Here is a 25,661-nt window from a genome sequence, read left to right as displayed (position 1 = left end):
TTCGCTGAAACTTTTATTCTTACTTACATTCTTTAATTTAGTTTCGATGTAATTTTAATTTTTTAACTTTTATTCACTTTACCTGGCACACATCTGTTGATGCATATAATAGAAGAGTTCTCCCTTCCTGTCTTTGATTTTTCCCATAACTTCTGGTTTCCAGGTGGCAGGGTAGACGATGTGCCAGTGCCAATGGTGGGCATTAGTGCCAACATCTTCACGGAAATAGCTCATTTTGTATTCAGGATCCAAGATGTTTCCAGTAGTTTCAATTTCGACTTTAACGTCCTGGAAAAAAAAATTTAAAGAAAAACTTCGATTACATAAAATGCCTGAAATACTTGTAATAATGAATATCATTTTTATCGCCTAAATACCAATTGAATTCTTATTATCTAATGTTTAGGACTTAATTATTTTAATTTATGCAGAAAATATAGCAGAAAAAGGAAAATTCTTAGTATCTAATATTTAGAGCTTAATTGTTTTATTTTCGGTAAAAAGTCTAGCAGCTGAAGAGGAATTCTTACTATCTAATTATTAGAGCTTAATTATCTAATTTTCAGCAAAAAATCTAGTATCTAAAGAAATCTTAATCTAATCTAGAAAATCTTAGTATCTAATATTAAGAGCTTAATTGTTTTATTTTCAGCAAAAAATTTAGCAGCTGAAGTGGAATACTTAGTATCTAATTATTAGAGCTTAATTATCTAATTTTCGGCAAAAAATCTGGTTGCCAAAGAGGAAATCTTAGTATCTAATATTTAGAGTTTAATTATTTCATTTTCGGCAAAAAAATCTAGCAACATAAGTGGAATTCTTAGTATCTAATATTTGGAGCTTAATTATTTTACTTTCGGTGAAAAATCTAGTTGCAAAAGTGGAATTCTTAGTATCTAATATTTAGAGCTTAATTATTTTATTTTCGGTAAAAAATCTAGTTGCAAAAGTGGAAGTCTTCGCATCTGATATTTAGAGCTTAATTAGAAATCTCAGTTATTTCCAGTGTAATATTGTTAGACGAAAATAAAATATTTAGAGCTTAATTATTTTATTTTTGTCAAAAAATCTAGCATCAAAAATGGAATTCTTAGTATCTAATATTTAGAGCTCAATTATTTTATTTTCGGTAAAAAATCTAGTTGCAAAAGTGGAATTCTTAGTATCTAATATTTAGAGCTTAATTATTTTATTTTTAGCCAAAGGTCTAGCGGTATATATTAAAAGTGGTAGTTGCAATTGTCTTAATAATTTATACATTACCTTATCAGGGTGATTGGCTACTTCTTTCTGTGCCAAACTGATGGTTTCAGTGGGAATGAATCTGTCGGGGAAGATTTCTTGAATAGGTGGTACAGTTACTCCTCTGCAATCAGCTCTATGCAAAATTGCAACAGAAACGGCATAAACGAAAAGACCTTCATTTGCAAAAGTTCTAGCCTGTTTGGCTAAATTCATGAAATCTTCAAAATCTTTTGCAGCTGAAAAATAAAATAAACAAATTAGAATCATGCGGAAGTGGTTAAAAACATTTGTTGATTGAAATTAGCTTAAAAATTTCTCATAAAAAGATTATTGCTAATATTTTGATCAATATAAATAATAGAAATAAAAGAGATTTTAATAAAAAAAATGGTTTTCTTTGGTGGTCTTAATTTTGAAGCAATTTTTTAGGTCGCTCTTCATTTGTACTTTCAGATGCATTAAATGTGGTAAAAAAAAACGTATGTAATTGAGGGCTCAGAAAAATATAATGATAATACACACCTTTCCCAAAGGTGACATGTTTATATCAAGCTGTTCCTTCATATTGCTTTCAGATGAATTTCTGGTGGAATTTTTCAGAATTTCTGATAAGTAGCAACACAATATATAGAAACAACTTCTTGCTTACTTTTAATTCGCAGTGAATAATACTGAACAATTTAAAAATGTTGCTTATCGTTACAATACCTCAAGAACTTTAATTAGTTTAATCGAATCTACAGTTTAAAAAATAAATTAGCATAGTTGAAAAAACTGTTTAACAGTTATTAACATAAATATTTTTAAATTCTATGCCGATGAAAATTGTAGAAATTATTTTTTTGTGAAAGCTACTGTTGGAAATTTTTTCAAATTCAATATGAACGGATTCCTAGTTTAATTAATTTGGAAAAAAAATACAATTTAAAATCTTTCTAAACTAAATATAAAAGGATTTGAAGAGCTTAATTCGTAAAAATAACCAATGAAATCTTTCCAAATTCAAGGGTTTATATAGCTTAATTTGAGAAAATAACTGTTAAAAATATTTTTAAAGTCAGCAAAATTGGATTTATAGAGCTTAATTTGTGAAAATTACTAAAAAAAATCCTTCCAAATTAAATATAGAAGGATTTGTCGATCTTAATTTGCAAAACTTGCGAATGAAAATCTTTTCTAATTCTCTATAAAAGAGTTTGCATCGGTTAATTTGAGAAAATTACTCCGGGAAATCTTTTCAAATTTAACAAAAATGGATTTACAGAGCTAAGTTTGTGAAAATTACTCAAAATCCTTCCAAATTAAATATACAAGGATTTGTAGATCTTGATTTTCAAAAATTACGAATGAAAATCTTTCCAAATTCACTATCGAAGGGTTTATGGAGGTAAATTTGAGAAAATTACTGTTGAAACTATTTTCAAAATATACATAAATAGAATTTAATGTGTTAAAAATTACTGATAGAAATATTCCATTTCTTACCATAGAGTGTTTCGTAAAGCTTAGTAGCCTCAGCCAAGCCTTTCTCATGAAAACATGAGAAAAGTTCTCCTTGGGGCAGCTTTCCGATGCCATTGAGTCTTGGATCCCTGTCCTCAACTGGGACAACAGTCTTGCTCACTGAAGTCAAGTGAGTAAGCAAGGTGCACACTCGAGTCTGCTTTTCTTTGACGGTCATCTTCAGCTGGACGTCAGGATCTAATACCAAGTCCGGAATTCGACCCAAAGCAGCTTTTTATATCTCTAGTAATGCTCGCCTTCCGTTTAAATTGTGATGCTTTTCACAGGGAAGGGCGATTTTCTGTGAATCTTCTTTCTGCGCCCATTCACAGTTATTCTTAGTTTACGTGAAGGCAAATTCAGGAATTATAGATAAAGCTTTTTATCTCTCTTATCGTTTACTTCACTCGGAATATGATATTTATTTGCAGTAAGATTTTATAATGCTTTATATTCCAAATTTATTAGAGTTGTTTGATATTTTTTATGGTGACAAGTAACTAGGAATAATAGAGTTAATTCTAATTTTTTTAAGTTTTATTTCTAATTTAACTGAACTTTATTTGTCCTTTTTCAGGATTTTTAACGCACACTGAAAAACAAGATGTATAAAAGAAGTCTAAATATTAAGCAGAATCATTCATTACTGTAAAATTAACCTTTAAGTAATATCATGCGTTAATGATTATTAATAATAGAATTAAATCTAATTGAATTCTATTTACCGTTTTTAAAAAAATATTAAACCAGGGTAAAAAACAATTCGTGTTGAAAAATATAAATTTTAAAAAAAGCATCCATTGATTTGAAATTATTTTTTAAGCAATTTCATACGCTAATGAATTTTAAACTAATTATTCGGATTTTTTTTCCAACCAAGTGACTGTTTTTTTAAGGTTGTTTTTCGAAAAGTTATTTTAAAAGAAGTTTAGCTTTACTATTATTTACGTTATTCGTGCGTTCTAAAGCCCAGATAATTCTTTATGGTAATATCATATACATAGTTTCTTTTTGCTTTAAGTGTAAAGCACTGGGTTTTTTTTATTTTCCTTGGCAACAGAACTCCGAAAAACCATGTTAATTAATTGAAAATGCACTTAAAATAAATTCTAGTCTATCATTTTTAGAGCTACAAAAGTTTTTTTACAATTTAAATTAATCGAATGCTTCTTAAATTTTCAATATTTGATGCAAAGATGAATAGAAAAAGGAGATACATTTTTGTTAGTTTGTTTTCTCAATAATAATAATATATAATAAAATATTCTCAATAACAACTAAGATTATCTGCGCTGTAAAAAATTCCAAATCAAAATACGGTATTAAGTACCGGCATTTTGGGGGCATTATCCATAAAAACCATTTTACCCTCAAGTCCTTTTTCACCATAAAATAGTATACCGTAATTTTTACAGTTAAATTTACTCAATTAGGGTGATTCAGTGATTTTACTGTAATTATTACTGCAAAAATTTCGGTATACCAGATTTTTTGTTCCGTAACATGTTCCGGTAAGCATGGACTTTAAGGCAAAAAGTACCGGCACATTAAGTACCGGTACTTTTTGCGTAATTTGATCCGAAATTCTCTATAGTATGACATCACTTTTTGTAGGCTGTTTGGCAATCACGAGATGATGGATGATCCTCCAATGAGGATGTAGTCCCATCTCGTGATGGACAGAGAATACTTGTGAAATTACGTGGAAATATTCATTACTTTTTTCCATTCTGTTGAAATTTACATCGTGGAAATATTATGCACGTAGACGCATACGTTAATCAATGTGTACAAGAATGTGCAGTCAAGAATATCAGATTTTTTGTTGCGTAACATGTTTTGTTAAAAAAAGAGATAGATTTTGCGGTAAAAAGTACCGACAGTCTGAGCACCGGTACTTTTTACCTTAACTTGATTCGAAACTTTTTACAGTGTGGCATTACTTTATGTATGCAGTCTGGTAATTATGATATGATAGACCATCCTCTCTGAGGATGGAGTCTCATCTCGCGACGGACAGAGAGTATTTGAAATTACATGGAAATAGTAATATCAAATACTTTTCCCATTTAATGGAAAGTCGCATAGTAGAATGAAATATCATACACATGCTCATCAATGTCTTCAAGAATTCACACTCACAAATACATGTCGTTCCGACAAGAGAGAATACTATTGAAACCTAACACTGTGAATCTCTCTCATCATCGAAAACCCTATGTCACATTTTCATAGTCGGATTCCGAAAAAATAAAGATTTCTAATGCCATAACTCTTGAAGTATAAATGTGGTAATGTAATGCCAGTTATCTTTTTTTCTGCGTCTATTTCTTTAATATGCAAAATTTCCTACACTTTTTACATTTACATTATGTAATGGTTACATTGAGCCAAACAAATTATTGACTTCCGAATTATTATTTTCAATCGTTATGAAATTCACAGCACGAGAGCCTGAACCTACAGAACTACACTGGTGGACAAAATTAAGAGACGGGAAGCATTTTCGCGCATTCATTCGCACATGCAAGATACCCGCACATCGCTCCATGCGTTTGACAATGGTTCCGTGAATGCCCAGAGGCACAGGCAGGAGGTCCTAGAGCCCTATGTGCGTCTTTTCAGGGACGCTGTTGGTCCTGAGTTCATTTTTATGGACGACAATGCGCGACAACATAGGGCTCTCATGGTTGATGAGTATCTGGAAAGCGAGTATATTCAACGAATGGATTGGCCAGCCAAATCCCCTGACCTGAATCCTATTGAACATGCTTGGGATGCTCTTGGGAGAGCTATTGCGATGCGCCAACCTCCCCCCAGAACCATTCTGGAGTTAAAAATTGCTCTGGTGGAAGAATGGGAGGGTCATCCACAAGTCCTCCTTAACTCCCTTATTAACAGCATGCATACTCGTTGTGCATGNCGTTTCTGTGAAATTTATCATACCAACGGTGCAAAAAAAAAAAATTCTCAGGTTTTACATCCAAGAAAATATTTATTCAAATACAAAAATAATCGTGTATCTTGCTCTTCTTTATTTCATTTTTTTGTGTTTTTGAATATAATTTAGCATGTGTGCATCAGAAATTTTCTCGAAGAAATTCTCCGATTTAACTTTTTGAAACCACTCATTTTGGACGAAACTATTTACACACACATTTGTAAATTTTAAATTTAAAGTGTAAATATCTATTCTCTGGTGGTTGCAGCAGACAAACCTCAATTTTGTCATTGAACATTTTGTGTGCTACTATGTAAGTTTTAAAACCAACCTTTTTCAATTTTCATATCTTAACAATTAGATATCTGTTGCACATTAATTGTTTAATACATGGGTCACATTAAAGTTATTGTAGCCCGAAATTTTTAATATGCAATTAAATATTTTTGAAAATCTACTTTTTATTTTAATTTGTAATTCAATACTTTTGTTTTGTGCAACTTGATAAAAATCTGACAGTAATATTTAATGTTCCTTCAAACATAGAAGAGTCCTACATTAGATTTTGATAAAGTTGCGCCCGCCAATTAATTTGTGTTTTCAATTGTGACCCCGGAAGTTGGAAACCCTTGTGATAGTCCATCCTCTCTGAGTATGGAGTCTCATCTCGCGACGGACAGAGAGTACTTGAAATTACGTGAAATAGTAATGTGAATCACTTTTCCCATTCAATGGAAAGTAGCATAGTAGAATGAAATATCATGCACATGCTTATCAATGTCTTCAAGAATGCACACTCACAAATATATTTCGTTCCGACAAGAGAGAATACTATTGAGACCTAACACTGTGAATCTCTCTCAACATCGAAAACCCTGTGTCACATTTTCATAGTTGGATTCCGAAAAAATAAAGATTTCTAATGCCATAACACTTGAAGTATAAATGCTGTAATGTGATGGCAGTTATCTTTTTTTCTGCGTCTATTTCTTTAATATGCAAAATTTCCTACACTTTTTTAATATTTTCATTATATAATGGTTGCATTGAGCCAAACAAATTATTGACTTCCACATTATTATTTTCAATCGCTATGAAATTCAAAGCACGAGAGCCTGGACCTACAGAACTATGTTCCAGTAGGTTAAAACCGCGAGAAAAATCTCGATGAAATTCAAAGCACGATTTTGGACTTATCAAACTATGTTCTGTAGGTTTCAAATCACGAAAAAAAAATTTGAATTCAAAACACAAGTACCTGGACCAGACAATCTATGTAAAATTTAAACAGCAAAAAAAAATTACTATGAAATCCAAAACACGAGTACCAGGACCTTTCAAACTGTGGTCTAGGAAGTTTCAAGCAACAAACAAAAAACGCTGTGAAATTCAAAACACGAGTGCCAGGACCTGTCAAACTTAATTCTAGTAAGTTTCAAACCATAAAAAGATAATTTCAATAACTATGACAGAGCGAAAGTACAAATTTGACTTCCCTTAAGACTGAGTATAATTTTGGACTTGATATAATGTAAAACAAAAATTCTAATTTTTTTCGAAAAATTATTTTTGAAACCGTTGTAAAATAATTTTTTAATCAGTTTCTCTTTTTAAAAAGCGCTAGAATCACTAAGTCGTTATGTAGAGATCATACGTTTTTAGGTTAATGTTTTCGAATTTTTAGTAAAGTTTTTACGCCTACAAATCTTTACAGAATCGTTAGTTGTCAGCAACATTCTAACATTATCTAACCATAATGGCATACGACGCACAGTGTAATTTGTTTACATCAACCATTAACTCAATTTAGTAGGTTTAAGCAACTGTGTACAAAACTTCATTAAAATAGGAAATGATAAAGTGGGGAACAATTTAACTTTTAGACACATGAGTATACTTAATAAGCATTAAATTTATTCTCAACGAACATTAGTTTGAATAAATACACATTTCCTAATTTGTGTTTGATTATTAAACAAGAAAATGGTAAATCTCTGTTTTTCCTAAATAAAACTAACACTAAACGAAAACTGCATAGAGAATAAAAACATAATCGGTTGTATTAATTATCAATATCTATGTATTTCCCTTACATGGCTACAAAGAAAGTTCTCATTTTTTTGCGATCACGACAAAGAATTGAAATATCAAGTGCTTGAGCCGTCATAAACATGAGATCGTAAACTTACATGTCTACACATCTGAATAGAAATTCTTTTCTTGCGTGGTCTACAAAAAGCTATTGCACCCTGGGGATCCAGCCGAATCCCCTAATACCTGTTTCTTATCTCCCTTTTTGTTTTCTTGTTCAAACTTGTTCCTCTGTCCTTATTGGTTAAGCCACCTTTCCTGTGTTTGTCTTTTTAGTTTCTCTACCATCATTTGGTATTTAGACACAGGGGAAAGTTCTTGTTTATGGAAGTGAAACTATAGCATTCATTTACTTTTTAATGGCTTTAGTCTATTCATAGCACTAAGTACACCCTATCTTTTGTTGGAAAAAATATACAGCGTCTAAATCATTCATTTGGTAATTTTTTTTTTCATATGGTAACGGTTTACCGGAAATTTTGTTTTTGAAAAATTATACCTCACATTTAGTCAAAAATACAAAATTGAAAATTAAACTTAACCGAGAAAATAGTTTTTGTGCCACTTCCTAAGATATCATGATAAAATTACAAAATTTTACCTTGTTTACCAAATTTCATCATATATTATAAAACCATATTTCATTGTTAGTTAACTTTTCCAAAATCATTGCTATAGCATATCGATTAAAATTACCGATTTTTTGGTATTCCCATAAAGCCAGAAACAAAGTAATTTTAGGCTAATCAGGTAGCTGGTAACATCCTTTTTTTCTCAGAGCACTAGAGAGTGAAATTTAAGTATTAAAAGAAACAGGATAGTTTCACATGTTATTAAATTAATAGACAAAGCAGTGACTAACTTTTAGTTTCATTCGATACTTTTCATCAGGCTTATACTTTGATTGCGATAAATTATTCATCAAATGTTTATAACACTTTTTTAAAAATAAAATCAAACACTCTTTCATCCGAGAGATGCAGTAATATATGTTGTGTTAAACGCTTTGCACCTCATAATCTTTTATAACTCCATTTTCTTTTATTCTGATCCTGTTAACCTCATTATTTCTTGTCTCTTTTTTATTTTTTTTACTTAATGTCTTTAATAAAATTAAATTATAATTTGATTCAAAAATATGAAGAAAAAATTCTAACAATATTTTTTAAATTTTAGTAATTTTTTTTAACCATAATTCGTCAATAAATATTTTTACTTCGAATTTGATATGATTTATTTTTAGCTTTTATATTTTCATAAAATACAAATCATTGTGTCAAACTGATTGAATAATTTTTTCTGCTGCTTGTTATAAATTAATGCAAAAAAAAACAATAATGATTTTTTTAATTTTACTTTAATATAATTTAATTTTGTTCAGATTCGAGCATCATTTTATTTGTATCCATTCATCATATGCATCAAATTGCTGTTTTGGATCAATCAATTGCAAATGCAGCCTATAGATCAATCAATTGCAACTATAGGCTGCATTTTGTTTTGCTATGAAAATACTGTGAGGCTTAAAAACTTGAAATTACAATATTAAGTAAAAAAATATTCATAGAATAAATAAAAAATATGATTAAATAAAAAATTTCACATTTAATCAATCAAAAAATTATTGACTATTTAAACAAGTAAAAAATACCATGCGACTGTTCTGGATTCCACATTAATGCAACTTTAAGATAAAACTTTTTTGCGCTGAAAGACGATTTTCTTATTTGATTTTTTTTTCGAAATTTCTATTTATTTGAAAATGTTTGTAATGCTACGTGCTTTTTATGTGAATTTAAAATGCTAAGTTGAATTTTTCTTCTTTTACTAAGAACAGTTGATTAATGTTGAAATTAATTACGATTGCGTTATGATAGAATTTTTTTCTGTTGCTTGATATTTTTAAACAGTTCTTAAATACTTTCATATCACTGGTTTTAAGTCTGCAATCGGTTTTTTTTTCTCCAAGCTGCAAATTTTTTTATATGGCATTTTTAGTATATTTTTGTCGAAATGTTATAACATATAAATGTTATATAACACGGGGTCAAGTAAATGTTGTTGCAAACTTCCAGGGAAGTAGTTGAGGCACATCGTCAGGATTGAAATTGTACAGGAATCCATGCTATACGCTGTTAGGGCCGCTTGCCTATTATGAACGGTTTCTTCGTGTATTTTTGAACAGGTTATAATAGAGAAAAGACCCTAGCAGCGTATGATGACATTTCCGGTCATGGGCTCCTGTGCATTTTTAATCCCTATGATGTGCCCATACTCCCCTAGATGTTTTTAAAGGTCTGTAGCCTTAAGAGCAAAATTAATTTCAGATTTGAAACTCCCTCACTTGAATTAGGCGAGATCAAGTATTTATATAAGTTCGACAAAAAAATTGTTACCCAGTGTTATTCTTTGCGATTAATGTGTTAACAAATTTTTTTGCATAAATTTAAAAAATTTTACATGTTTTATTAAAAAAATTATCTTTGTTTTTCATTAAAAAAATAATAAGGATTTAAGAAAAAAAACAAAAGTAACGGCGAGGAAGCCTTCCAGTACATAAAAAAATTTATATGATCTTATACTTACCTAGCTTTTCTTTTTTTTTCATGACGAAACAAAAGTTTAAAAGTTCCCCGAGCTGTGACATCGATAGTTAAAATGTATAGATATCAAAACTTTCTTCGTCTCCTGATCAAATTTATAATTAATTTCATAAAATGTATGAGCACCATAATACAATCACTTAATATTTTTAACTGAATTACATTTCTTTTATAGATTAAACCACTTGTCCCTTTTGAAGTACAATTACTGTTTTAATACAAAGACCATCAAACAAATATCAATATACGAAATCAAAATACCTTGAAGTTATTTTTTATTCAAATTGCTTTCTTAGTTGTACAGTAATTTTTCAATTTATTTACAATAACTTTCACTTTAACCCAAGAACTTGATCTGTACTGGAGTCAAAGACATGTTTTCAGTCAGGATTTCAGCAGCGGTCAAGGCAGTGCAAGGCCTGTCGAAGGGGAATCCCATGGGTTTCTTGTCAGGGTATTTCTGATCCTTAGCACCACAATAGCTGACAGCATCATTGCAAATAGTCTTAACATTAGCTCCTTCAGGCTGCAAATGACGAATAATCATTAAGTATATGATAAATCCATAGCATTTTTGCAAATGGTCTAAACATTAGCTCTTTTAGGCATCAAATGAGGAATAATCATTAAGTATATAATAAATTCATAGCATTATTGCAAACGGCCTTATTATTAGCTCCTTCAGGCTGTAAATGACAAAGAATCATTAAATATATAATAAATTCATAGCATTATTGCAAGCGGCCTTATTATTATATCCCTCAGGCTGTAAATGACGAAGAATTACATAATATATATATCCTGTAAAAACGTAGCAGTGTTGCAAATGGTCTAAACATTAGCTCCTTCAGTTTATAAATGATGAAGAATCATTTAGTACATAATAAAATCAAAACATCATCACAAATGGTCTTAATATATTAGATTCTTTTAACTGTAAATTATGAATAATAGTATTGTTTATTATAAAACAAGTTAGGTGAAAAAAATCATTGATTGTATTAGAAATTATCACTTCATTCAGTAGCTTCATATGCATTAATCATTTGTGGTAAAGTTAGAATGCGCGTTCTTAGAAAACTAAAATATAGTGTTTTTTAATAAAATTGATATTAGACTTATACAGAGAAGGCATGTATGAATACAGTAAGTCAAATTTTAATGTCTTTTCTTATTTTTTCCTTCGAAATTATAGGTAAATGAAAGTTTACTATGGGTTGTTTTATTTAAACCTTATTGAACAATCCTAGTTTCTCATGTTCCTTGAATGAGTAACCTCTTGTTTCTTCGAAATTTTAGCCAAAATGAGTTTTTAAAGTGAATTATTCTAATTAAAACTCCTTAATTGTTCTTTCTTCGCTGATTTTTAAACAGTTATTTAAATAACCTCAATGCTAAGCCTCCTTATTTCTTTGAGACTAAAATAGAAAGTAAAAAAAAAATGCAAAAATTAGCCGTACTGCGAAACATATTAATTAAAGTTCTCTTGTAGTAAATTGAATGAGTGTAGAGAATTTCAAAGTTTTAGAATTTTAAAAAAGTAGTTAGTATGCTCTTAATGAAGTTGAACAAAGAAAAACTTGATACGATGATTTAAATATGATATACTACCTACAAGATCTTCTTTCATCAAAGTATAAACAAATATTTAACATAAACAAATAATTGGGCTTACTGTATCATATTTTAGAGACAACATCAGTCTGATGAATTCACCCAATAGTTTACACTTCGCCTTTCAAATTTCCTCCTTACCGTTAAAGTTAATTTTCCCTGCACTCCACCCATAAATTTTAAAAAATTTCTCTTAAATTTTACTAAAAATATAACCGCAAATAAAGTTATTTAGGTAATTGAGAGTTTAAAGTTATTTAGCTGTTGTTGTAGTTAATTTACGTCGCACTAGAGCTGCACGATGGGTTATTGGCCACGGTCTGGGAAACACCCCTGAGGATGATCCAAAGACATGTCATCACAATTTTGATCCTCTGCAGAGGGAACGACCTGCCCGACTACCTGCACGCGAAGTCGAGCACTTTACAGTAGAACAGTTTTACGAGGACCAATACAGCACACTCTCGGTCCCTACGTAGACTGATCCAAGTGGTCACCCACCCGCAAACTGACAGTAGCCAGTGATGCTTGACTTTGTTGATCTGCTGGGAACCATGTCTTAACGATCGGGAACGATCGAACACTGCGAGACTAAAGATATTTAGAGTAGAAACTTTCAAATATTATTATCCATGCATTTCCAGAGTATGCAAACAATACCGATTTTAAGACATATTCTTAAATAGAAGATACTATTTCAAAATTCGACAAAATAAACGTATAGTCTAGATTAAGAATGAATCATCGGTTCATAGTTAATTCAGATGTAGATTAGACATGGATTTAGATATTCGAATTGTATTTAGAAATTAGTATAGATATTTAGAATTAGATGTGGATATAGATTTAGATATAGCTCATTCCACTTTTCTGTATCTACCATTTCAGAAAACTACTCACGTTATCTTGAGTGTAGTCAGTGAGCATGACGAAAAGTTCGTATTCCATGCCTTTGTGTGTACCTCTGGGAACGAGCATATGTTCGGGCCATCCACAACTGCAGTACTCACTAGCATCTTGAGATCCACTTTGACCAGCTCTGAGCTCATTGAAAGTGTAAGTGTGAGCCAAAGTTACGCTTGAATCGATAGCGTTTCGGCTGATCTGGTTGGCTCCTGGTGTCACTAAAATAGAATCGACAGTGTTAAATAAACAAATTTTTTCGACAGAGTACTGTTCAACAGTGTTAAATGAGCGAATTTTTCGACAGTGTTAAATGAATTAACTGTTCTATACTATTAAATGAGGTAATTGTTCCATACTCTTAAATGAATTAATTGTTCGACAGTATCAAATGAGCGAATTTTTCGACAGTGTTAAATGAACTAACTGTTCTATACTATTAAATGAGGTAATTGATCCATACTCTTAAATGAATTAATTGTTCGACAGTGTTAAATGAGCGAATTTTTCGACAGTGTTAAATGAACTAACTGTTCTATACTATTAAATGAGGTAATTGTTCCATACTCTTAAATGAATTAATTGTTCGGCGGAGTTAAATGAACTAATTATTTGACAGTGTTAAATAAACTAATTGTTCTATACTATTAAATGAGGTAATTGTTCCATACTTTTAAATGAATTAATTGTTCGACAGTGTTAAATGAACTAATTGTTTGACAGTGTTAAAGGAACTAATTGTCCGACTTAGTTAAATGAAACTATTCGACAGTGTTAAAAGAACTATTTTTCGATAGTCTTTAATAAACATATGATTAAATACTTAAAGCAACTAAACTGAATTTTGTATGGTATTAGAAACCTTTACTGAATAAAAATATTGTACCCTATTAAATTCATTAAGGATGAAAAGCATTGTATAATATTCACGCAATTATTACTAAATATGTAAACAGCCAAAATTAGCTTTATTGGTTAATAACTTCTGCAACTTTATTTATTCTCTTATTACTTTTTATGTATTTTTGAAAAATTACTCTATTAAGTCATAAAGAATAATGAAAGAGCTATAAGAATAGATAGCTTTGAAAGGATTAAGATTTCATAATAATTGTAGTGCCGATAGTTCCAATTTCATGCTACAATCTGAACAAATGTGTAAGCCATGAGACATACGATCAGTACTTTGAATTATAATATTGCTTTAATTATCCGTAATCTTAACAAGATGCTAAATTTAACCATGTTTCCGTTCAAGTTAAGGCTTCATGCTGTTTTTTCTTTTTTTTTTTTAAGTTCTGATTACATGCTACCATCTAAGAAAAAGAAATTAGTTGCAAATTGTACTCAAACTTAATAAGATGTTATATTAACTATGCTTTTATTCAAGTTGATTTAAGACTGCATATTAATGGCTTTCTTATAGTTCCGATTTCATACTGAAGAGTTAAAGAAAAAAATTCGCTCAACTAAAAGACATACAATCAGTACCTTGAATTATAATATTCATCCGCAACCTTAATTAGATGTTATATTTTACCAAGTTTCTATCCAAGTTGAACCATAGTATCGTGTAATCAAGTTTAAGAAGATTTAGTTTGAACTATAGCATGGTTTGAATTGGTTGAAGTTTCAGTCAATTCCTCGTGTTACAGAGTTTCGAAAAGCTTGCGTTCTAAGTTACGTGTTCCAGCAGCTAATGTGCTTTAAAGCTGATAACATAAGATGCATTACAGTATACTAAATAATGCAAATACTTCTATATTAATACATTTTTTCATATTTCTCCGAAAAATACTTAGTGAATTATTTTATAACTTATAATTATAGAATTTTATAACTATAGAAGTGTTTCGATCATGCAATTTCTCATACATATCACTGAAGCTTAGAGATTTGAGGGACTGACAATAAAATATAAACAGAAAATACTGTTTTTTTGACACCCTGTGTCAAAAAATGTAGCATAGATAATTATGGAGATATGGGCATTTTCATTAAAAAAACTAGTTATTTTTTCTAACACTTTTTCGCAATAACTTTAAAAATATTCAATAAAATTAAACAAAATTTAGACAAAATAATGGATTGTTTAGTCCACCCCTGTATCTTCTGATTTTTTGCATCGCTTTCTAAAGTAGCGGCGGCCAGTTTCTTGATCCCTACGGACCACCAAGCAGAAGAAATTTAATCTTGTTAACCACTGCCCAATTTTTTGGAAAATGTCAACAAATATTTCTAACGTTACCAAAGCAAAAATCTTCATTCGTTAAAACTTCTTTAGCGGATATAAACAATTTCTTCGTGAACCGCTGATGGTCCACAGACATGCATTTGGTAACCATTATTCTAGCTCTCGGAAATGTTCAGAGTTCTCATAATAGTAACATAAGAAATAATTCAAATATCATAATTCAGCACAATTTTAAAGCGCGTAATGCATAATAGTAGTTATAGTATTGGGAGATAGTCAAAAACGTTTAATCGTAATGTTGTATTAACTCGATTTAAACTTTTATATTTTTTTAATCTATATACACCGAAGAGCCATTACATTATGACCACCCTTCTAATAACATGTAGGACCACCTTTAGCCCTCAAAACTGCTAGCACCCGCCATGGCATTGATTCCACAATGTGCTGATAGGTAGTCTGAGGTATCTGGTACCAAGCGTTCACCAACTGGTCCTGCAATTCCCTCACATTGCGAAGGGGTAGTGCGGCAGCACGAATTTGGTTTTCCAAGTAGGACCACAAATGCTCTATTGAACTAAGGTCAGGTGAATTTGGGGTCCAAGACATGACTTGAAAGTTACTGAAATGTTCCTCGAACCAATCCATGACGATTCGACCTTTATGACATGGTGCATTATCCTGTTGGTACATTATCCGGTTGGTCCTCCGCAGGAAAAACTGTTGCCATGAATAGGTGAACCTGGCCTGAAACTATGTTCAAGTAGCTTACAGACGTCAGGGATTGTTCTATGAGGATTATGGGTCCTAATGTGCCCCATGAAAACATTGTTCCTGGGCGAGAAACCATGAAAACCTGGGTGAGCTCATTGTTATAGATGGTGGGTGATCATAATGTAATGGCTCTTCGGTCTATATATTTGCTTTGTTTCCTAGTTGATCATTATCCTAAACTAAATGCAGTATATTCTCGATATCGCGAAGTTGAAAGGAAGCTAAAAAAAAAGTTCGAGATATCGAGTTTCGAGATTGCAAGTTCAGAGCCATATATGCTCTAAAAAGTAGAAAATATATTCTAAAAGGGTGCTCTAGAGGTAAAGTCATAAAACGTAAGAATAATTGATAATAATACTGTATGTAATGATAGTTAACTATAAGTCTAAATACAGCAATGATAATTTTTAAAAGTAAGACAAAAATAATTATGCATTAAATAGAAAAGATTTACTTTGCAATAAACTTACACTGTGATTTTTCTGAAAAAAATTCATTTTCTATAACGAAAAATACTCGACCTAGCAAACTCTGAGAAGAAACTCTTCGACGTTCAAATTAACATAAGGTGGATAATTAATCTAATAATGACATAATTATCACAAATTAACATAACCAAGGGGAAAAATATTTTTTGACATAACATTGTTTTCGAGATATCGAGAGTATATTGTACCATTATTTAAATGAAATTTAGTATGTAAGAAAAATTTTATTTACATTGTTTGTGGAATTTGTCCAATTCAATGAAGAGTCTTCGCTGTTGATCGGGAACTAATCGATTGCCCAATTCATCGTATTTAGGTCCCAAGAAAATTCTGACGGTAGCGTGCTTTGGTGCACCGCTGGTGTTATCAACGTTGATGAGGATAGAGAAAGGCTCGTGATCCAAATGGTGGTAACGTACCTGGAAAATGTTATTCAATAAAAATGTAATGAAATGCATGAAATGTAATACTTTAAAAATACTATAGATGCGTTTGGTAGTTTTTAATTAAGTATTTACTCGAATATAAACCACAAATCATTGTAACTGAATCTGATTCGAATCAGTTGAATCAATGATCTGAATCCACTTATTCGAATCAGTTGAATCAATGATTTGAATCCACTTATTCGAATCAGCTGAGTCTAATAAATGATATGCATACCGTTATTTGTCGGAATATCTTCCTTTGTTTACTTTAATCATTAGTTGGAATCTCTTAAGAAAATGATTGATTTGGTGACTTATGCATTTTCGCCCAACGTTATTCAATAAAACTATTAGGNCCCCCCCTAATCATAAGATAATTTTTAAAAGTAAGACAAAAATAATTATGCATTAAATAGAAAAGATTTACTCTGCAATGAACTTACATTTTGATTTTTCAGAAAAAAATTCATTTTCCATAACGAATAATATTCGACCTAACAAACTTTGAGAAGAAACTCTTCGACATAGGAATTCAAATTAACATAACCAAGGGGGGAAATATTTTTTGACATAAAAAGAAAAATTTTATTTACATTGTTTGTGGAATTTGTCCAATTCAATGAAGAGTCTTCGCTGTTGATCGGGAACTAATCGATTGCCCAATTCATCGTATTTAGGTCCCAAGAAAATTCTGACGGTAGCGTGCTTTGGTGCACCGCTGGTGTTATCAACGTTGATGAGGATAGAGAAAGGCTCGTGATCCAAATGGTGGTAACGTACCTGGAAAATTTTATTGAATAAAAATATAATGAGATGCATGAAATGTAATCCATTAAAAATATGATAGAAGCTCTTGATAGTTTTTAATTAAGTATTTACTCGAATATAAACAACAAATCTTTGTAACTGAATCTGATTCGAATCAGTTGTATCAATGATCTGAATCCACTTATTCTAATCAGTTGAGTCTAATCAATGATATGCATCCCGTTATTTGTTGGAACTTCTTTACTTGTTTACTTTAACCATTAGTTGGAATCTCTTAAGAAAATGATTGATTTGGTAACTTATTTTCGCCCAACGTTATTCAATAAAACAATTAGGAAAGCGGAATACTGAACTGAATCCATTGATTCAAATCAGCTGAGTCTAATTAATGATATGCATCACATTATTTGTTGGAACTTCTTTACTTTAATCATTAGTTGGAATCTCTTAAGAAAATGATTGATTTGGTGACTTATGCATTTTCGCCCAATGTTATTCAATAAAACTATTAGAAAAGCGGAATACTGATAAAATGTTTAGTTAAATTAATGATCTGAATCCATTGATTCAAATCAGTTGAGTCTAATCAATGATATGCATTCCATTATTTGTTGGATTCTCTTTACTTGTTTACTTTAATCATTAGTTGGAATCTCTTAAGAAAATTATTGATTTGGTGAATTATGCATTTTCGCCCAACGTTATTCGATGAAGCTATTACGAAAGCGGAATACTGATAAAAGGAAAATAATTCAAATTTCGACCTAAATATTTTTACCTTGACTTTGTGACCAGTTCCGAAGTCAATTCCATGTGAAAGTTCAAGCTCGTCATCTTTCATGAATGTGGTCACAACATTAGTTTGCTTAGCTTTGACCTCAGCACCGACGACCTTTACACCGGCGAAAGACAACTAAACAAAAAAAATACAACACAATTGAATATACATATTTCTTAAAGAAATAAAATTCAAATTAAAAGAAATTTTTCGGAACTTTCCTATTTTTAGTTTAACTTACTTGTTCTCTGGTGTAGGGCTTAAGAGTGGCTTTGTATTGTTGGAAGATGTTGTCAACAAATCTATGCCATCTGTAGAAAATAGGATCTCGGAGAGAAGTTGAAGTGTCGCTCATTACACCTGGATTTTCCTGAAGAATATCATTAAAAACATTTCTAATTACTTATTTCAATATTTTCTAATCAAAATATAAATACGAAAGCCAACTTATTGATTTATGTTTCGAAATTGGGTACTTGCAACTCGAAAACAAGTGAAGTGACTATGCCTAACCACATGATTTAAATCAGAATTAATTGGATAACTGACGTGACGCGTGTGTGTCGAACCTGATTGGCTTCTGAATGCCACTATTTACCTACGATAACTATACTTGCAGGTATCCAATTTTTAAAAGAATTAGGTTGTAGAAACGATAATCTAATTTTGAGGTGCACAATTATTATATACAGGTTATATAAAATTGAAGTGCTTCCTTAATTTTAATCTAACACAAAATAAGATCACATTACAGCTAAAATTACTCCATGAAGTCTAAAAGTACTTAAAAAGGTTTTTAGCTTTAAATTTTATGATAATCTTACAATTCCTTAGTCAGGCTTAGAGATTACAGGTTTTAGTATGTGCTACATTATATAGTTTGAAGCTCAGTGGTTAAAGCTCTGAACTGTCATTATTACTATCTGGAGTTCGATCTCTAATTATGGCTTGAAGCCCACCCAGCTTCAGACCGATGGGTACCAGCTTTTCGGGGAAGTAATGGTGGCATGTGTGCAATGCTGACCACCACATAGTCACAATCATGCTGTTGGTCATGAAATTGTGGAACCTTAACCTCCTTTACCTCCTGGGCTGTAACAGGTTGTAGTGGGGATGTTTTTACATTAACGTATATGATATAAGGAAGGTTTGAGGTATATCATATAAGAGATAAAATTAAGTGCCATTATAATGGAGTAAGACACAGAGTGCTGCGCATATCATGTATGAAGATAATGGAGTGCGGTTGTAATTTAGAAATGCATATGGAGTATGCTGCGCATTATCTTTCATGTACCGATATAATAAACAGGGAATTTCGCCTAAAATTCTGATGCTCTCCGAATTAGCTGGTGGTATGCCTTTTTCTAGATCTGTTTCGTACTTATGTGGCCAATTAAAATATCTACAGAAAAAAGCACCTGGAATCTGCCATCAGGATCGTGCATTCTGGCCATCATGACGTGTCCCCAGTTGTGTAGGGAGCCGTAGAAGCCCTTGTTTGGTGAAGAAGAGCTAGCCTCAATGATGGTACCCAAAATGTTAGCGCCATTAGTTTCATCCAAAGGCAATTCGTTATTTTGAGCATCATGGACATGTTTTAGATCAATAGCTTCAAGGATACGTTCTCTCCATCTTTCCATGTCTTGTACATCCACATCTGTGAGATCCCGAAGACTGAAGCCTTGGGGTCTGGAAGCGTAATGCAGACCGCTGACGAGTGAGGTCAAGTGAGGAGCGTAACCTTCAAGTTTCTCTTCGAAGTTGTGGAAAGGAACCATTCTGTTTAAACCGTTAGACAGTCTTTCGCAGTCGTATCTGAAAAATAATTGTAAAATAGTTTTTTAACATACTTGCATTTTTTTTAAAATAAGAACATTTTTTTATTTGCTTCGTGACAGCCACTATACATTAGCAATAATGCCCCCTCCCGTTTCTTTGAAGGTTTGCATCCAACTCTTAAGACTGATGGAACTTCAGATTCAAGCAATGTGGCAAACTACAATCAATATTAACTATATAAACAACTATATTCAACTATAAACAATATAAAAATACAGGACAACAATTGTATGTTCTTTTAGGCATCAATACTTATGTATTTATTTATGCAAAGCAGACGTAATGCAAAATGGCGGGTTTGATGCAAGATTAATTTAAATAGAGTAGAGGATAATTGAATGAGAAATCCTAAAGTGCATATTTATGCATTTCTCATATTTCATGACGGAAATCCTTAAATTGATATGAATAACAATCGTCTATTTTTCAATTTATATTTAAAAATAATATTTCAAGCAGACTTTAAAAATTATTAAACAAAATCTTGCTTATGCTGTCTATCATAAAATGAAATTGATTTTATTACAACCCGACAAACTGTGTAAATGCCATAATAATTTCTTTAAATAAGCATACTTTTAATTTTCTTCAACATAATTTTCTTTGTAACGAAGTCATTTTACAGAATTTGGCTAAAATTTATTGTTAATATTTACATTGCACATTATTATTAATATTTACATTACACATTATTATTATTATTATTATTATTATTATTTACATTACATTACATTATTATTATTATTATTTACATTACATTACATTATTATTATTATTATTTACATTGCTCATTATTATTATTATTATTTACATTACATTACATTATTATTACATTTCATTATTATTAGTCCTTGATCGTAAAGACACGGCTGTCAGTAGAGCACTGAAGTCAAGGATCACAGACTGCTGTCAGTAAGTGGCTTAGTGACCACTTTGATCAACCTGAGTAGGGACCGAGGGTGTGCGGTATCTATCCTTCATAAACTGTTCTACCGTGAAGTGCTCGACTTCGCGTGCATGTCATCGGGCTATCAAGGCAGGAAGCCATCCCCTCTGAAGAAGGTCAAAATTGCGATGGCATATCTTCGGATCATCCTCAGGGATGTTTCTCAGACAGTCACCAATAGCCCATTGTGCAGCTCTAATGTAACGTAAATAAAGTACCTACCTACATTATTATTATTTACATTTTATTATTATATACATTATTATTATGACTATTTACATACATTTATTGATAATAAATTTATATAAATTAGTGGATGTGTCATTTACCTGGCGCACATCTGTTGATGCATGTAGTAGAAAAGTTCTCCCTTCCTATCCTTGATTTTTCCAGTTAGATCTTCATTCCAATTGGCTGGATAAACAACGTGCCAATACCAATGATGGGCATTAATTCCGATATCTTCACGGAAATAAGCCAGCTTGTATTCGGGTTCCAAAATGTTGCCAGTATCTTCAATTTCAACAACCACATCCTATTGCGAAGAATCAAAATTTTAGTTTAAAACACAATTCAGCAAAACAATTTGAAAACTCATTATTTAGGCTTATTGATTCTTACTTCTGTAGGCTTATTCCTGGCTTCCTTCTGGGCCAAGTTGATTGTTTCAGCTGGAACAAATCTATCTGGGAACACTTCTTGGATAGGGGGCAAAGTGACTCCTTTGCAGTCATCCCTGTGCACTACTGCTACAGACAAAACGTATACGAAGAGTCCTTCATTGACGATTTGTCTAGCTTGTGTAGCCAATTTCAAGAAGTCATCGAAGTCGGCGGCAGCTAAAATTGGAAATTTAGATTAAATTGAATAAAAATTTCTCTAATAAAACTCAGTGTTAGTTTCTAGTGAGCACTTTTACGAATAAATTATTTTGAGCCACGGTGGCTCAATGGATAGAGCGCTTTCGACCCTAAGAAGTGACCCTGGTTGATCGATCCTAGCGTCAGCCGGTTCATTCGAAATCTGCTTCCAGCTTACACAGTGCAGACATAAAATATCTTCAATGGTTGGCAAATCATGAGTTAAAAACCTCTTGCCGTTAGGCTAACCATGGGAGGTTTTCCTCTCTATGTATCACAAAGTATTTCATCCTTTAAATAAAATTATTGCATATGCCAACTATTTGCTATTTTCAAGAGAAAGATTTTTAATTTTACATCAGGAACTTTTTCACTTAAAGTTTCAGTAAATTTGAAATACATGGTCAATGCACGTGTGGTACTTTTATATAGCTATGTTTTTTTATTTCAATGCTTTGTTTGTAAGCTTATTAGAGTTATGAATTGTTAATACGTCATAAAAAAGTTTAAAATACAAAAATTGTCATTAAAAAAAGGTAAATCAAAACTACGTTTACTGATTAAAATAAGTATGGTCAAAACTACCCCAATATGGTAAAATTTATCTTGTTTTTGACTTAATAGGGAACATTAAAAAGAAACACAAAAGGAAAGGATTTTGTTAAAATTTACGGTAAATTATGGTCTAGAAATATGTGATAAAACATGGTAAAGGTGGTAAAACTAGGAGATTTTATCATGATAACTTTGAGCATGGTAAAAAAAAACATTTATTCGTTTGAATGTACTTTTCAGGTGAAAATAAAAATCGCTTGATAAGAAATTTAATCCAAAATAATCACAAATATTACTAGCTAAAAACTCATGGCACAAAAATAAAAAAAGACCGAATTTGATAACTGTCTTAGCTAAGTTTTAGGAGGCAAAAATCTAACGAACCAAAATTTAATAACTTATAGAAGAAACCATATGATTAATCGTATGATTGATTTTCAATTCGCTATCTTTTCGCCCCCTTAAATAAGCAGTCATCACTCATAAAAATCATTCGTTTTTAAAATTTGAACAGTTTAACCACTGTAAAACAAATGAAAATTCCATGAATTCAATTAAGTTTCAAATAATAGTTTGATTTATTTACACCTTTCAGAATGTATAAGTTTTAATCTTCACGAATGGCATTATTTTGACATTTTCCTAAATATTAAATTAATATATCCGACTAGTTTCGACAACTTATTTTTAAATATTGATCTAAAATGTAAAAAAAGCTTATTTATTTGTTTTACAATGTATAAAAAATTTGTTAAACTAGCAATAAAAATTATTATTTTATTTTTTAAAAAGCCATTTTCAGGTAAAAATAAGAAATTTTTTTGTATATACGAAAATTTTCTATTCCCCAAAACAAAATATACTTTGAGGAATATATTTAGAAGGCTATCAACTATATTTTGAATTAGTCGTTTCTTAAAAGCAAGTGTACATACTACAGAGTTAGGGATCATTGAAATTAAAGGAAAGCAAATTTTTAAAAAAATTGCACTTGTCTTTGCGAAAAACATGCATAAAAATGAAATTCTACTTTTTCTTGTAGCCTGTGAATCAAAACATGTGTGCTATAATCATAAACACTCACAAAAATTCTGGAAAATTATTTTAGAAGCAACATGAGATATCGTATTTAAAGTAGAGTAAAATGTGAGAAAAAAAATCTGATTTTGAGATAAATGCATTTAAAGTCTTAAAATCATTAGTCTATCCACTGTTATCACCTTACACAAAAACTTCTATAATTTTGCAAATAATTGAAGTAGAATCGTAAATAAAATATTTTTAGAAAGCTAAAATTACAGAAATTGTAATTTTTATAATAAACTCAATTTCAGAAATTTGGCCCAAAATCATGTTTTTGCACTGGTAAGATACCATAAAAGAAAATTTTTTTGAACACAGTGTTCCATAATGTTCCCGTATTTATGGAATCCTTGCATAAGTTTGAGTGAAAAAACATAAGCATTAGGGGGGATTAATATTTAAGTGAAGAAAGAGCTTTTGAACTCTACCGCATCACTAGTAAAGAAGGATGGACTGAAAACACCTGTTTCGTTTGCTCCAGAAAGCAGAGAGGAATTAAATAAAAGGCGATTGCTAGAAGCTTCTCCAGGATTCACCAGGCAATCAAATTGGTTTTTATTTTCTCATACCTTTCTCCTCACTAGTGATTCAACAAATTTCGAAAAAGTTATTGCTTCTTCTGAATTTAAATAATAATCTGCGGTTTTTAATGAGCTATTTTTTCCCTTCATTCTTATCAAAGATACATAAACATATATGAAAAATAATTATTACACTAGGGAACAAATTTTTTATCGTATTTATACAAACATGTGAACTTCCTTAATTCAGGTGTAGGAAAATCAAATATTAAATTAGTTTTGCTCCTAAAGTTTTGCTAAAATAAATGTTGCTCCTAATACCGTAGTTTTTGAAGTAATTTTTATTTTATTGCAGTGATTCAGTGATTTTACGGTAAATAATACTCATGCACTCTGAGTACAGGTACTTTTTATCGTAATTTGACCCAAAGTTTTTTACAATGTGACTTAATTCTCCTTTAAATTTGTCGAAACATTTATACGACCCCTGTTACATATAATATTTTTAAATTTGTACATTTCGACAAAAAATAGACTAAAAAAGTCCTTTTTGAAAAATAAATATAGCTTAGAGAGAGAAACTGATTATAGATTTGAAATCAACGATACGAAAGTATCTTAAGAACTGTTAAAAAAAAATCTCATGCAACAGAAAGAAAAAATTTGTTCCTCAGTGTTATAAGAAAAGAAGCTATATTTATCTGGCAGCCTTGTAAAAATTCTGATTATTAGCCTTTTAAAAATTAACGTTTTAATCAAATAAATCAACTTACCGTATAAAATCTCAAAGAGCTTGGTAGCTTCTTTTAAATGTTTTTCGTGAAAGCATGAGAAAAGGCTTCCTCTGGGCAAGACTCCAACTCCCAAAAGTCTTGAGTCCCTCTGGTCTGGGGGCAACTGATGCCTTGTGAGAGTGGTCAACTTCTCAAAAAGAGGCAACAATTTGTCAAGCTTTTCCTTAATGGTCATCTTGGAGTCACAGTAACGCACTTTGGGGACTACATTCTATCACCCGCAGGACGCAGATTTTATACTGGTCCTTGACTCCCATGATATTGTCTTCTGGGAAGTTTTCCCGTGCTCCATTCAGCTGTAAGTTTAGAACGAAAATAGACTGTTGATATTCGAATTCTAGGTTTATCGAATATAGATTGGGAGATTATAAGGCGGGACCGGAAATCCGAGGTGTGACTACGGTGCTGTTGGAATGTTTTTCTTTAATGGAATATCTCAGTAAGATATCATCTAGTTTATACTTGAGTATACGAGTCATATTGGAAGAATTATAAATATCTTTGTTGAATTATAAAAGGCATTTGCACCTGCTATGTTGAGAATTCAAAACTGTTTACTTTCGATGCTCTTCTATCATTATGTTTTATAACATATTCTTTAGAAAGTAAATGTGATGATAATATATTCTGCAAGGCTATTATGCAAAAATATAAATATGTTTTGTATAAAATAATTGACATAAAAAAACCTTCAGCTAGTATGTCAGTATGAAATCGTTTATTTCACAGA

At 31.1% G+C, this 25,661-nt stretch overlaps 1 protein-coding gene across 1 annotated transcript in view; it reads right to left on the bottom strand.

Moving 5' to 3' along the window:
- Positions 1-25,212, bottom strand: part of LOC107451656 (uncharacterized) — a 69,051-nt gene extending 43,839 nt beyond the window's left edge. The window contains exons 1-12 of the mRNA XM_071186546.1: positions 24,911-25,212; positions 21,740-21,957; positions 21,448-21,653; positions 19,752-20,148; positions 18,572-18,700; positions 18,331-18,465; positions 16,589-16,775; positions 12,898-13,121; positions 10,726-10,909; positions 2,731-2,979; positions 1,264-1,481; positions 83-288 (exon numbers count right to left, since the gene is read on the bottom strand). Of these exons, the coding sequence (XP_071042647.1) occupies positions 83-288; positions 1,264-1,481; positions 2,731-2,979; positions 10,726-10,909; positions 12,898-13,121; positions 16,589-16,775; positions 18,331-18,465; positions 18,572-18,700; positions 19,752-20,148; positions 21,448-21,653; positions 21,740-21,957; positions 24,911-25,106 (2,549 nt within the window). The 5' untranslated portion in view covers positions 25,107-25,212. The remainder of the gene's footprint in view (positions 1-82; positions 289-1,263; positions 1,482-2,730; positions 2,980-10,725; positions 10,910-12,897; positions 13,122-16,588; positions 16,776-18,330; positions 18,466-18,571; positions 18,701-19,751; positions 20,149-21,447; positions 21,654-21,739; positions 21,958-24,910) is intronic.
- Positions 25,213-25,661: the final 449 nt, after the last annotated feature.

Source organism: Parasteatoda tepidariorum, chromosome 10 (assembly GCF_043381705.1).
Source record: "Parasteatoda tepidariorum isolate YZ-2023 chromosome 10, CAS_Ptep_4.0, whole genome shotgun sequence".
NCBI lineage: Eukaryota > Metazoa > Arthropoda > Arachnida > Araneae > Theridiidae > Parasteatoda > Parasteatoda tepidariorum.
This window is presented reverse-complemented; position numbering and strand designations above follow the sequence as displayed.